Source organism: Bactrocera tryoni, unplaced genomic scaffold (genome assembly GCF_016617805.1).
Source record: "Bactrocera tryoni isolate S06 unplaced genomic scaffold, CSIRO_BtryS06_freeze2 scaffold_25, whole genome shotgun sequence".
NCBI classification, from domain to species: Eukaryota; Metazoa; Arthropoda; class Insecta; order Diptera; family Tephritidae; genus Bactrocera; species Bactrocera tryoni.
The window spans coordinates 3,060,403-3,072,768 of NW_024395977.1; the positions used below are offsets into that span (position 1 = coordinate 3,060,403).

Sequence of the window (12,366 nt, forward strand, 5' to 3'; positions counted from 1 at the left end):
AATTTTTACATGCCTCGGTCCAGTTCTTAATGTTAATATGTAGGGCTAAAATTTTCAGGGAATTTTTTTTTGGGGTATTTCCAAGGAAATTTCGTGACGGGACCGAACAAAATTAATAATTCAAAAAAATAAAAACACCCTAATGTATATAAAAAGGGGGAAAGTATATGTAGTTAAAATTAATTTCGAAAATTCATAGTAATTGAGTATTGTAATACATTTTTAATAGATGATGTTCTTGGTAATATAAAAATGGTAAATATTTTACATAATAAAAAAAATTTTAAAATGTATTCAATTATTATCTAATTCACTTTATTAATATATTTCTTAAAATATTTGATTTTAGATTTATAAAGTCACTTGACGCAACAAGTGCCAAAATGATTTGCATAACATTTTTTTGTTTGAATTATTCAATTAATTCAAATATTATGACAGAAAATAGCAAAAAAGAAAAAAAAAACGACAAACACATGCGGGAGCTGTAGCACATGAAAATTTTCATTAGCTCTGCTGTGCTACCGCTCCCAATTTTTTGGTACCGCTACGCCAGAGCATAGCGCAGAATTTTACTTTTTTGCTCCCGCTCAAGCTATAGTTTTTTACCTAACAAAACTCGGAGCAGAGTAGGGCACATACTTTACAATGTTATGCTAAGGCTATGCTGTGGCTCCCGACAAAGTGAGAGCGGTAGCGATAGCATAGCAATAATTTTATAAATTTTGCTACTACGGAGTAGTAAATGAGAACCCTGATTGAATATAAACCTTTTTAAAAGCTGCCTTATATCTTAAAACTCAACTTGGTATGACGATGTTGGTTCTATGATGTTAAAGGCTGTAGTGACCTTGAATTTATTAATTTTAGAGTGGCTTTATATGCATTTTTTGTTATAAACAAGAGTAATATTTAAAATATAAATATTTTGGGATTCAAAAATTTTAAGTTGTTTCAAGAATAAAATAACTGGATTCCTTTTCTCTAACAACTTTGACTGTGATCAAATTATATTTTTTATAGTTTTCCCAAGTCTTACGGGTTTACATTTTGATGATTTTGAATATTTTACAATCTGTTATCACTCTTATAGTTAGAATATTTGAAAGCGTGTTTTTGATTCATATAAAGAAACTAAAACTGATTTCGACATTATCAGTATTAACGCTACAGCCATTAAATATTGCATAATATGGTATATATCTTACTAGAATTCAGGCGACTTCATTTATTCAAGATATTTTGCTTAAGGGGTACACGTACTATGGAATTAAAAATTTAACAATAATATATCAAAATTTTGTAAGTGAGCCCTATAAATTATTGAAGTTTATTATCAATCGTGAAGGATTGTCAGTCCACACATTAAATAATAACAATTATATGTAATTAAAAAATTTTCAAATGTAATGTCTTAATAGGTAAAAAGGAAGATGAAGAGAATGGTTCCAACACTGAAAAAGCATGGATAAAACAAGAAGGTAAACCACTCGATGTTTCAACGCTCCTAATGGTTAAATACGATCTGTTTCTCTACATATTTACTGAAATTTTACTGTGAATAATGTAATTTTCTTTCCATCATATACATATGTATGTAGTTGTTCCTTTACTCTTTTTAACGGATAGCATAGAAACAAAATTTAATGAAATGATTATGATGACACGGCCAATATCGCAAGATATAACAAGTAAGGAAGAGCTAAGTTCGGGTATCACCGAATATTTCATACTCTTGCACCTTCCAATGGGGCCTAAAGCGAGTTTTCACCCGATTTTATTCAATATTAGCACAAACATGTAGCGTCATAAGATCTCTCAATTTTTTTTAAGATAAAGTAAAAGTATAAAGTTTCCCGGAAGTTCCAAAAATCTTTATATTAGGTTAGAAAATATCTCCCGTCCGCCTTTTTGTCTTTTGAATATCGCGGCTATGTACATATAAAGCGCTACAGAGCTTGTATCTGGCAATACTATACATCTTTGAAAGGTCTTGACATAAATTACAAAACGACGATATGTATGATTAGTTTGGATATTGCGTTCAAGAGTTATAGACGTGTAAAAATGGAGTTCACTAACTAATATTTGATATAATTGATATATCTCCCTTCTGCTTTTTTGCTCTTTATTCAATGCTTTATAAAAAGTGTTACAGTGATCGTATTTAGTTCAAATATATCGATAATTTGTTTCCATCTCGACTTCATAATGCCCCCCTCTAGCGGATTTGCCTTTAACGAAAGTAAACTTTAAAATAGTGCGAATTTCAGCTAAACTAATGATGCATAGCGTCGTTTTGTAGGTTAATATTAGGTATATGGGGCTACATACATACTCACATACTAATATCGGATATATATCTGAGTTTCAATTATAAATATGACACATTGACCAATAGGAAAGGGAGTTTAAAATTGTGTTTTTGGAAAGTATTCATGGCAGTAATCCGATTTCGCCCATTTCCAAACTGTAACATATCTCGGTCTCCAGACATGGGTTTAGGTTTTGCTTCATAGCTCTTTTAGTTGTTTTCAACAGTACCGATATATGGGGAGCAAGCGGGGTTATCATTAAATTTCACCCACTTACATAATGTCGGTAGGTTGTTATTTGCGCTTGGTGAATTTAGTTGTTATAGCTTAAGTGATTTAAGAGATTATTAAAAAGCGGGGTCACGAACACTTTCCCCTGAACCAAATTTAGTGTTTATTTATGGCACTTTATAGGCTTTCGGTTAATGGCGTTTTGTTGGCATGGCAGTGGTCCGATTACACCCATCTACGAACTGGTAATTTTTTTTTGCCAAGGAACGGGCATAACGAATTCTATCATGATATTTAAATTTTTACTTAGTTACAGCTGACACAGACAGATAAACGGACAGACAGAAAACCAGTCAATTCAACTATTATACCCTGTAGTAATATGCTGCAGGTGTATAAAAAATACAGATAATTGTGTTCAAATATTGGCAAAATAAAAAAACAACGTTTTGTGAAGTAAAATATACATAATTGAAGTCGTTGTATAGTTTTCTTTAAACGTTTTACGCTCCGTATAACAAACATTTTTTATAACGTAAAATGTATTGGGTCGTTTGAATTTGATTATTTATATGTACATTTTGTGGCGAACACGAATGCTAGCACTTCTATTTTGTGCTATTATTTAGACGATAAATTGCCAGAATTAACTTGACATCGAAATATGTAGTTGCTGGAATATTCGAGTAGCGATGTTTTGGTATCAATCTTGAGTAAAACATAAAGATAAGTGGATGGCCATTAACTCGGGACTTCCATATTTTTGGGTTTCAATTCGAAAAGATGGCATCTTCAAATAATAGGAACGCTGAATATGAAGTAGCTGTATTAGACGGATTTGCAGTGCAAATATAACAGACCATTTCAAACTGCGAATCGAATATGCACATAAATTCATCAAGAACACGATAACTCAGACCTTCGTTAATGGAATAAAAGATAACATTACACGCATAGCTACGTTATGCTCTGACTCATGAAACTACGTCACTGCTGAGTAATAGAATAGAGAAGATCACACCTGGGTGTACTAATTACTTGAAAATTTTGAAGAAAGATAAGAAAGTATTAGAAAAATCAACAAAAGCGCGTAATTATTGTGTGGTTAAATGCTTCAATTGTGGAAAAAGTGGTCATATTGCAACTAAACAAACGCCCCAGTACAATAATTCAGCAAATACCAAATCCAACGAAACGTTAAGCTAAAGGGAGCCAGCCGAAAAGCATACAGGCTGGCTCCCGCAAGCGAATGCCCTGTAATCTCCATTTCACCAATAAACAGGAATACGAGTAATGTTACCGTTATGGGATTTATAGAAAATTTGTGAAAAGCAGGTATAGACTGTAGATACAGGCTGACTTCATAAACGCAGTTTGCAATGCAACACTGCAAAGAAATTCATTTACAATGCAAAGCAATATTGCATGGCAACACTGCTTTGTCAAATAAATTGTTGGTATTTTACTGCATTTATGAACGCGAAAAAGATTGGTACCTTGCATCACTAACATTAACATATTCGACAACAAAGTTTTTTTAAATGAATGTGCAGGAATATTGCTGTATTCTTTTCAAAACAGCCTCGGAATTGGCTGATAATAGAGAATCAAGCAGCAGTGTTATCAAAAATATAATAAACAAAAGAAAACGCCGTCGTTTTGCATTATTAGCTAGCGAAAATTCACGGAGAAGAATTCCAAAAACCAAAAATTTTTGTAAGGTTATCGAAAGCATGGAAGGCGATGTATTTTATTTTCATTTTCGAATGAAGAAAAGTACATTTCAGGTATTTATTATAAAATACGTAGAGTATTGAGTAAGTAGATAAAACTAATACCCCAAGTGTAAAGAAGTTGCAGATTGCGATTAAGCCCTGGTGGAATTCAAATGAAACTGGACGTATAGCAATAACGTTGAACAAAGCTTTACAAATAACAATTTGGAAGCTAAGCAATAATTGCTCTTTCAGATATGTCAGCGATCGGTTTGGTGTGGAAGCTGGCCTCGCATATAAGGTGTTTCTGAAAATAAAATGATTTGCCGCTTGAAGGGAGATGTAATCAAATTTCCCAAAACTGCAGCGAAACAAAAACAAGTAAATGAAGAATTTACAAACCTGCGGTATAATCCTTTTCCGTTTGTAATTGGATGCATCGACGGAACTCATATTCCAATTTCTCAGCCAATCAAAGATGAAATCAGCTATCGCAACCGAAAGGGAACGTATTCAATCACTGCACAGGTAAAAAATTAACTTTTTTGCATGATAATAATTATTAACTGGAAATATTTTTTTTGGTATTTAAATAAAAACTTTAGAATTCTCAAATACATTGAAGCTCAACGTCCATTTATGCCAAAATTATTTACAATGGCATGCATGATTGTTCATAACATAATAATTGAAAATGAAGGCTACTTAATCGATGAAATAGATGAAGAAAAAGCACATACTGAGCCCCAAATAGTCGAAGATACGACTACATTAGGACAAAGGGAGGCAAAAGCAAAAAGGAATGCACTGGGCACGCTATTGTCTGCCTAATTGAAAACAGTTTGGCCTTTAAAGTGTTAGTTGTTTTTAAACTTTATTAAATCCAATAAAGAAAAAATAAAAATAAAATAACAGTCAGTTAATTTTGCACTTATAGGAAAAAAAATAAACAAAAAACAATTCATTTTGCACTTAAAATTTAATATGAAAAATTCATTCAAGGTTAAGCGTAAAACCTACTTGAATTCTTAGATTTGTCGAGTATTTTCTGGAACAGTGTACGAATTTCTTTCAATTCGACCAATTTTTCCTTTTCCACTGTTCCAGCAATTTCTTCATAACTTTCGCATCTTCTTCCGATTCCTTGTTTAAAAACTCTAACACATTGCTTTTTCTTGTTAGTTTATTTCTTGGAGTGCTAGTACTAGGTAATGTTGCATCTAAGTCCAGCACCGTAGGGCTATCGGGTGGATCATTACTTAAATATTACATTAAGGACTCAAGGGAAGATTCCAGTATGGCATCAGGTACAAGGGCACTACTGCGGCTGCCGAAAACTTCATCCAATGTTTGGAAAAATTCCCAATTTGTTGCGCCTTCCCCAGATGTGTTGTTGCGTTTTTTTATTCGTTTGTAGGTGCCCATTATATTAACAAAACATCTGGTACTTTCGTCCTTGAAGAATGGGAATGTGTTATCTATTTTCTTCCCATCCCGTATTATTTGCTCCCAAAGTGTGTTCCTCTTTTGTTTTTTGCAACGAAATCTGGCCCATACTTCAATCTTATTTCTATAAGTAATTTCTTCCTCTCATCGTTCCACTTTTTTCACTATGCATATACAGAAAATATTAAAAAATCATAAGCAAAACTACAATCTTTAAAGTAAACCACTTTTACTTACCATAAATCCGCCATTTTCACCACAAATTTATATTTTGTTTTTTGTTTACTTTTTGCCGCCAAGAAAAGCCACTAAAGCATCACAAATGAAAACAATGCTCAAGTTTGGCATACGTTGCGCATAAAAAAGCATTGCCATTCAATAAAGAACACGCGGCATTGCCAAGATTGTGTCTGATGCGATTAAGAACACTAGGCATTGCAGTGTTGCATTGGTTCTCAAAACTTTATTTGAAAAGTGATTATTGGCAGTTGGAGGTAAACGAAGAAGACAACGAAAATACGGGTTTCAGCGTTGGAGATAGTCTATAGCAATTTACCGAAAGCTCTTTGAATTATGTAACACTTTTGCTACATTTGAGAGACTTACGTACCAGGTATGGTATGGTACGAATTACACTGGAAGACCTGTTTTGTGTACCTTGGCGATATTATCGTATTGGGTAAAAGTTTCAATGAACTTTTGAATACAAAGTGACAACGGAGGGCATTTGCATAGCTAATGAAAAGATATTGGTCTACTCTTAAAAATTTATATGAATTACGCAATTTACTTTGGCTGTGTACTTATTATCGACTAATTCAAATTTTGCCAGCGTAGCTGAAATCACGAAAAAAATACAGAACAGGAAGTGGCTTACCAAACTCTGAAGAATAGCTTAAGTACTGCTCCAATATTAACCAATTTTATTGTATACGGATGCTAGCGGGTATGCAGTAAGAGGCATACACGAACATCTGTCACAAGGCATTGACGAACATGAGAAAGTGGTGGCGAAGTAAGACAATAAGCAAGCCAGGAGAAATTATTGTGTAACTCGGAGAGAATTACTGGCGTTGGTGAAGTGCTTTAATCATTTTCATAAGTACCTTTATGGCCAGCGTTTTCAAGTCAGGACCTATCATGAAGTTTTCAAAGAGTTTCTACAATTCAAGAATGCAGAAGGAAAGTTAGCACGATGGATTGAAAGACTCCAATGTTACAACTTCTCTATAGAACATCGGAAAAGCAGCAGTCATAGAAATGCGGATGCGAAATCCCGGACTTTGGAATGCTGACATTGCTTAAAAGCTGAGGCCAAAGAGGACATTAAAAATGTCCGATTATTGACATTAACTTCAGACTAGGATCCACAGGAACTACCAAAATTACTGCAAGAAGATTCACTTTTGAAATCTGTAACACGTAGACTGGAGATTAACAAACGTCCAACTACAGAACAAATTACTGCAGAAACTTCAGTTGCAAAGGCATATTGGTCACAATGGAATAGTTTAAAGTTGGTGTCTGGATGATTGCATCCCGAATGGGAAAGCGAAGATGAACAAACTTCCCGAGATGTGATAACTGTTCCGAATGTGAGAATTCTCGAAAATCTCAACGCATGGCGGTTCCTCCAGGAACCAACCAGGGTTGCCGATTTGGTAAAATTTTACCAAATGTGGTAAATTATTTTCCTCTTGATAAAATGTGAAATTTTTATTCATTTTGGTAAATTTTCAAAATTTAAGTCCACTTCGATTGAATTGTATTATCTTTAATTTTTTTCAAATAGTTTTGTAGAAACATTTTAAAAACGTACTATAAAATTCTTCCCTGGTTAGTAGTCTTAAGCACATTTGACATAAATGAAACCAGCACTGTTCCAGCGTTGCCATAAATAACAAAAAATTTTTCAAATAACAACAGCCACAGTAAAACACCAATGTGGTTGCGGTTATTTGTTTAATTTTTTGTTTATGGCAACGCTGCACTGTTCTTCTGCTTTCCACGTGTCAAGTGGTGTTGAATATTGCGCGTTTAAGTTTTTTTTTAAATAAACTTAATAAATAATAACAAATCATGGATAGGTAAGTGAAAATGTGCTCATAGTTGTTTAATTTTGATTCCAATAAGAAAATCATCATATGCTTTATTCATTTAGATTTGTTATACGCAAAAGACCTGCACCTCCTGAAGAGGAGCATGAAACCAGCAGTGACAGTGGCCGCAGGTAAGATAGTTTGCTAAATATATGGCCAAATGTATCATGTCTTTATTATTGTGTGCAGTGAAACACATCCCGTAAAACAAACTTGGAAAAAATTCCGAGATGACTGGCTATCGAGATTTTCTTGGTTGCGGAATAAAGATGGGTGTAGCTATTGCATAGCTTGTGATAAGAAGCTGTCAAACCATTTATCATTTTTACATAATGTTTTCCCAATCCACAAACAAAACGAACAGAAAAAAAACATCAAATCCAAATGGACAAGTTTTTGGATGAAGAACATCAACAAATGTCTAAGCAAGTACATCATGCGGAGTTAACTATGGTTATGTTTCTTATTTGCCACAATTTGCCAATTTTACTTATGGATTTCTTACCGAAACTGTTAAAAGAGTGCTGTCCGGACTCTCGAATTGCACAGCAGCTTCATTGCGGCCGAACAAAAGCCACAGAATTGGTGAATCAGTTGGGTAAGAGGTCATGTGAAGAAATTACCGAAAAATTAAGAACGAACAAATTTTCTCTGATTGTGGATGAAACCACGGATGTTTCGACAAAAAAATGCTTAATTTTCATTGTTCGATTTTTGACAAATTTTCAAGAAGTGTTCATGACAAATTTTTAGGTTTAATAGAATTAAAGTATTGCGATGCGAATTCCATCTACTTAGATATTAAAAAATTCTTTATGCAACGAAATATTCCTCTTAAAAATGTTATCGGACTAGCAACCGATGGGGCAAATGTAATGGCCGGAGAATTGAATAGCCCAAAAGAAAAGTTGAAGTCGGACGTAGATCTTTTTTTTATCAAGTGTACTTGTCACTCCCTACATTTATGTTCAGCTTACGCGTGTAAACAGTTGCCGCATCAAATCGAACAACTTTGTCGCTCTATATACAGTTTTTTTCTCATAGCCCGAATCGAAGAATTGAAGGAATTTCAAGAATATTGTCAGGTGGAGCCCCACAAAATATTAGGCGTTTCTTTAACAAGATGGCTTGCCTTGGAACAGGTTATTAATAGAATTGTTGAACAATGGCTTCCACTATATTTATATTTGCTTGACCGTGTGTTAGAAGTGAACGGCACTAAAGCTTCAGACCTGGCATTGCAAATGAATGAGCCCGATGTAAAGGTATGCTTTCTTTTTTTATCCTACATTCTGAAAATTATCAATGATATGAATAAAGAATTTCAATCAGAAAAGGTTAGATTGCCATACTAACATTTGCATTTGGAATCCAATTTTAAATTAATATTGGTCAATTTTATGTCAAACGCATATGTTCGAAATCTTTGAATAATATTGATTTATTTGACGAAGGAAGTTATGTTCAAATAGAAAATGTTTTTATTGGTTCCAAAGCAAAAGACTATTTGAAAAAAAGTAAATTGACTGATTTTCAGAAAGTAAGAATAACAAGTAAGGAAGGGCTAAGTTCGGGTGTCACCGAACATTTTATACTCTCGCATGATAAAGTGATAATCGAGATTTCATTATGCGTCATTTATATATTTTTAAAATACCGTATTTTTGTAAAGTTTTACTCCGCTATCATCATTGGTTCCTAATGTATACATATATTATACAGAGAAGGCATCAGATGGAATTCGAAATAGCGTTATATTGAAAAAAGGCGTGGTTGTGAACCGATTTCACCCATATTTCGTACGTGTCATCAGGGTGTTAAGAAACTATTATATACCGAATTTCATTGAAATTGGTTGAGTAGTTCCTGAGATATGGTTTTTGGTCCAGAAGTGGGCGACGCCACGCCCATTTTCAGTTTTTGAAAAAAGCAGCTTCCTTCTGCCATTTCTTCCGTAAAATTTAGTGTTTCTGACGTTTTTTGTTAGTCGGTTAACGCACTTTTAGTGATTTTCAACATAACCTTTGTATGGGAGGTGGGCGAGGTTATTATCGGATTTCTTCCATTTTTGAACTGTATATGAAAATGCCTGAAGAAAACGACTCTGTATAGTTTGGTTGACATAGCTGTAGTATTTTCCGAGATATGTACAAAAAACTTAGTAGGGGACGGGGCCACGCCCACTTTTCCAAAAAAAACTACGTGCAAATATGCCCCTCCCTAATGCGATCCGTTGTGCCAAATTTCATTTTAATATCTTTATTTATGGCTTAGTTATGACACTTTATAGGTTTTCGGTTTTCGCCATTTTGTGGGCATGGCAGTAGGCCGATTTTGCCCATCTTCGAACTTAACCTTCTTATGGAGCCAAGAAATACGTATACCAAGTTTCATCACGATATGTCAATTTTTACTCAAGTTACAGCTTGCACGGACGGACGGACGGACGGACAGACAGACATCCGGATTTCAACTCTACTCGTCACTCTGATCACTTTGGTATATATAACCCTATATCTGACTCTTTTAGTTTTAGTACTTACAAACAACCGTTATGTGAACAAAACTATAATACTCTCCTTAGCAACTTTGTTGCGAGAGTATAATAACACCCGGTAAAGTTTTATCCAACTATAGTAGTTATTATAGTTAGCCAGTGGAAATTATTAAGGCTTACCAACTTGGAATTGAACACGGAAATGAATATTCTAGATTTTTGGGAAAAAATTTCAGTTTTTAAAAATGGAATGGAAGAAGCATGCTTCCAAGATCTCACAAATTTTGTATATAATTTGATGACTTTACCCCACAGCTCACAGCCCACAGCTGCAGAACGGAAGTTTTCCGATTTGTCTTTAATTAAATCGAAAACAAGAAATAAATTGTCATATAAAACCATAAATAACTTAATGCTAGCAAAAGAACATGCTAATTCTCAAAATGAAGCAAATTATGTGTGGGCAGCTAAACATTACTTTAAATGAAATTTGAAATTTGATTGATTAATTTTGTCAAATGTAAAAATACATACATAGGTATGAATATGTATTTATTTTGATCAACCAACTTTGATCCTAAAACTAAGTTTACTTCAATGTTTTTGGTTTTTTCTGGCTTGTCAAATAGCTTGTTATTGTTAACAAACGTTAAATGAGCTTGAAGGCCATTCGAATTTTTGGAAAAATCGAAAAATCATCAACAATCAAAGAGGTCGAAGTTATAGCTATTGAGGAGATGTGGTGATCTCTTTGATTGTTGATGAATTTTTGAACTTTCCTAAAATTCGTATGGCCTTCAAGCTCATTTAACGATTGTTAACAATAACTAAATTTATTTCATTCAAAGAAACAAGAAGTTATTTTAAGACCAATTTTTTGTCATTACGAAGTGATATTTGTTATATCTTTTTTTATATTAATTTTAAGAGAAACAAGAACTGAAGTTTATTTGAAATACTTTTAATTTTTTTAATTATTTCTTTTGTAAATACAAACGCTTAAAGAAGTAAATGTGTTTCTTTTATTTTTTATAAATAAAATTTGTAAAAAAAAAGTTTGGTAATGTTTTTTTTAATTTGGTAAATTTTTTCAAGGGATTTGGTAAAATAAAAATGTGATTCGCGGCAACCCTGGAACCAACATACATCGAAAAAATTATTTCAAAGATAAGTGACGACAATATTTTACATACAAGTACTAACAATGACGACAGTGGGCCAGTAGTTTTAGGATATCGAGCACAATATGCCAACATAAACACAGAACAGAGCAATTTATATTCTATATAGCATGATATATTGCACTCACTTAACACCACACCTAATGAAATTAAACGATTAAATATCCTAAAGTGCGTATATATTGGGGTGATCGCGGCAGTCCTCGTATCATTTCAGCTATGATGCGAAACCGTCATGAGAAGATTCGATAATTTTTGCACATCAACAACAATAACGAAATGCTTCGTTGTCATGCTACTGAGCAGCAGGAGGACGAGCAACCAACTACAGCCACTTAATTATCGGGTGAATCCTCATCAGCAAATGTCGAAAGAAACCGTGTAAAAAAAGAGGCGTTTCCTATAGTAAAAGGGAGAATACTTACACGTACGATGAAATAAAGAATTATATTTACTTCGAAAAACGGTATAAAAAATGTTGAAAACTATACAATTTCAAGCGCAATAACAAGCGCAACTGTTTGCGACGAACTGGAATAAAGTCGGTATCATCATTGGAGATATCCATTTCAGTATTGTAAATATCATGCGAACAAAATGTATAGGTAAGAGTTATCGAATAAGGATATTTCCCAGTTACTACTATGTTTGTTCATTTCAGCAATGTTGCCAAGTGTGGTAAAAACAATCATAATTACAAGACAGTGATTTGAAACCGTACTAGATTAAAATTTTTTTACAAACAGATTTTTTTTTAATCGTTTTTAAAGTTAAATCCGTGTAAAAAGAAACCGTGTAAAAAAAGGGTTGGGTATATGTATCTCGACTTTGTTTATCGACACAACAAAATTGTTTTCTGGATTTCCATACGAGCTGATCTGT

At 33.5% G+C, this 12,366-nt stretch overlaps 1 protein-coding gene, 1 long non-coding RNA gene and 1 pseudogene across 2 annotated transcripts in view; all 3 read left to right on the plus strand.

Annotated features, from left to right (window-relative positions):
* Window positions 1–12,366, plus strand: part of LOC120780383 — a 374,181-nt gene that overhangs the window by 55,716 nt on the left and 306,099 nt on the right. The window contains exon 3 of the mRNA XM_040112670.1: window positions 1,422–1,481. Coding sequence (XP_039968604.1) covers window positions 1,422–1,481 — 60 coding nt within the window. The remainder of the gene's footprint in view (window positions 1–1,421; window positions 1,482–12,366) is intronic.
* Window positions 2,302–5,109, plus strand: LOC120780321. Its single transcript, XR_005705860.1, has 3 exons — window positions 2,302–2,316; window positions 4,517–4,789; window positions 4,867–5,109. It is a non-coding gene; the product is annotated as an uncharacterized LOC120780321 (long non-coding RNA).
* Window positions 7,451–12,069, plus strand: LOC120780320 (annotated as a pseudogene).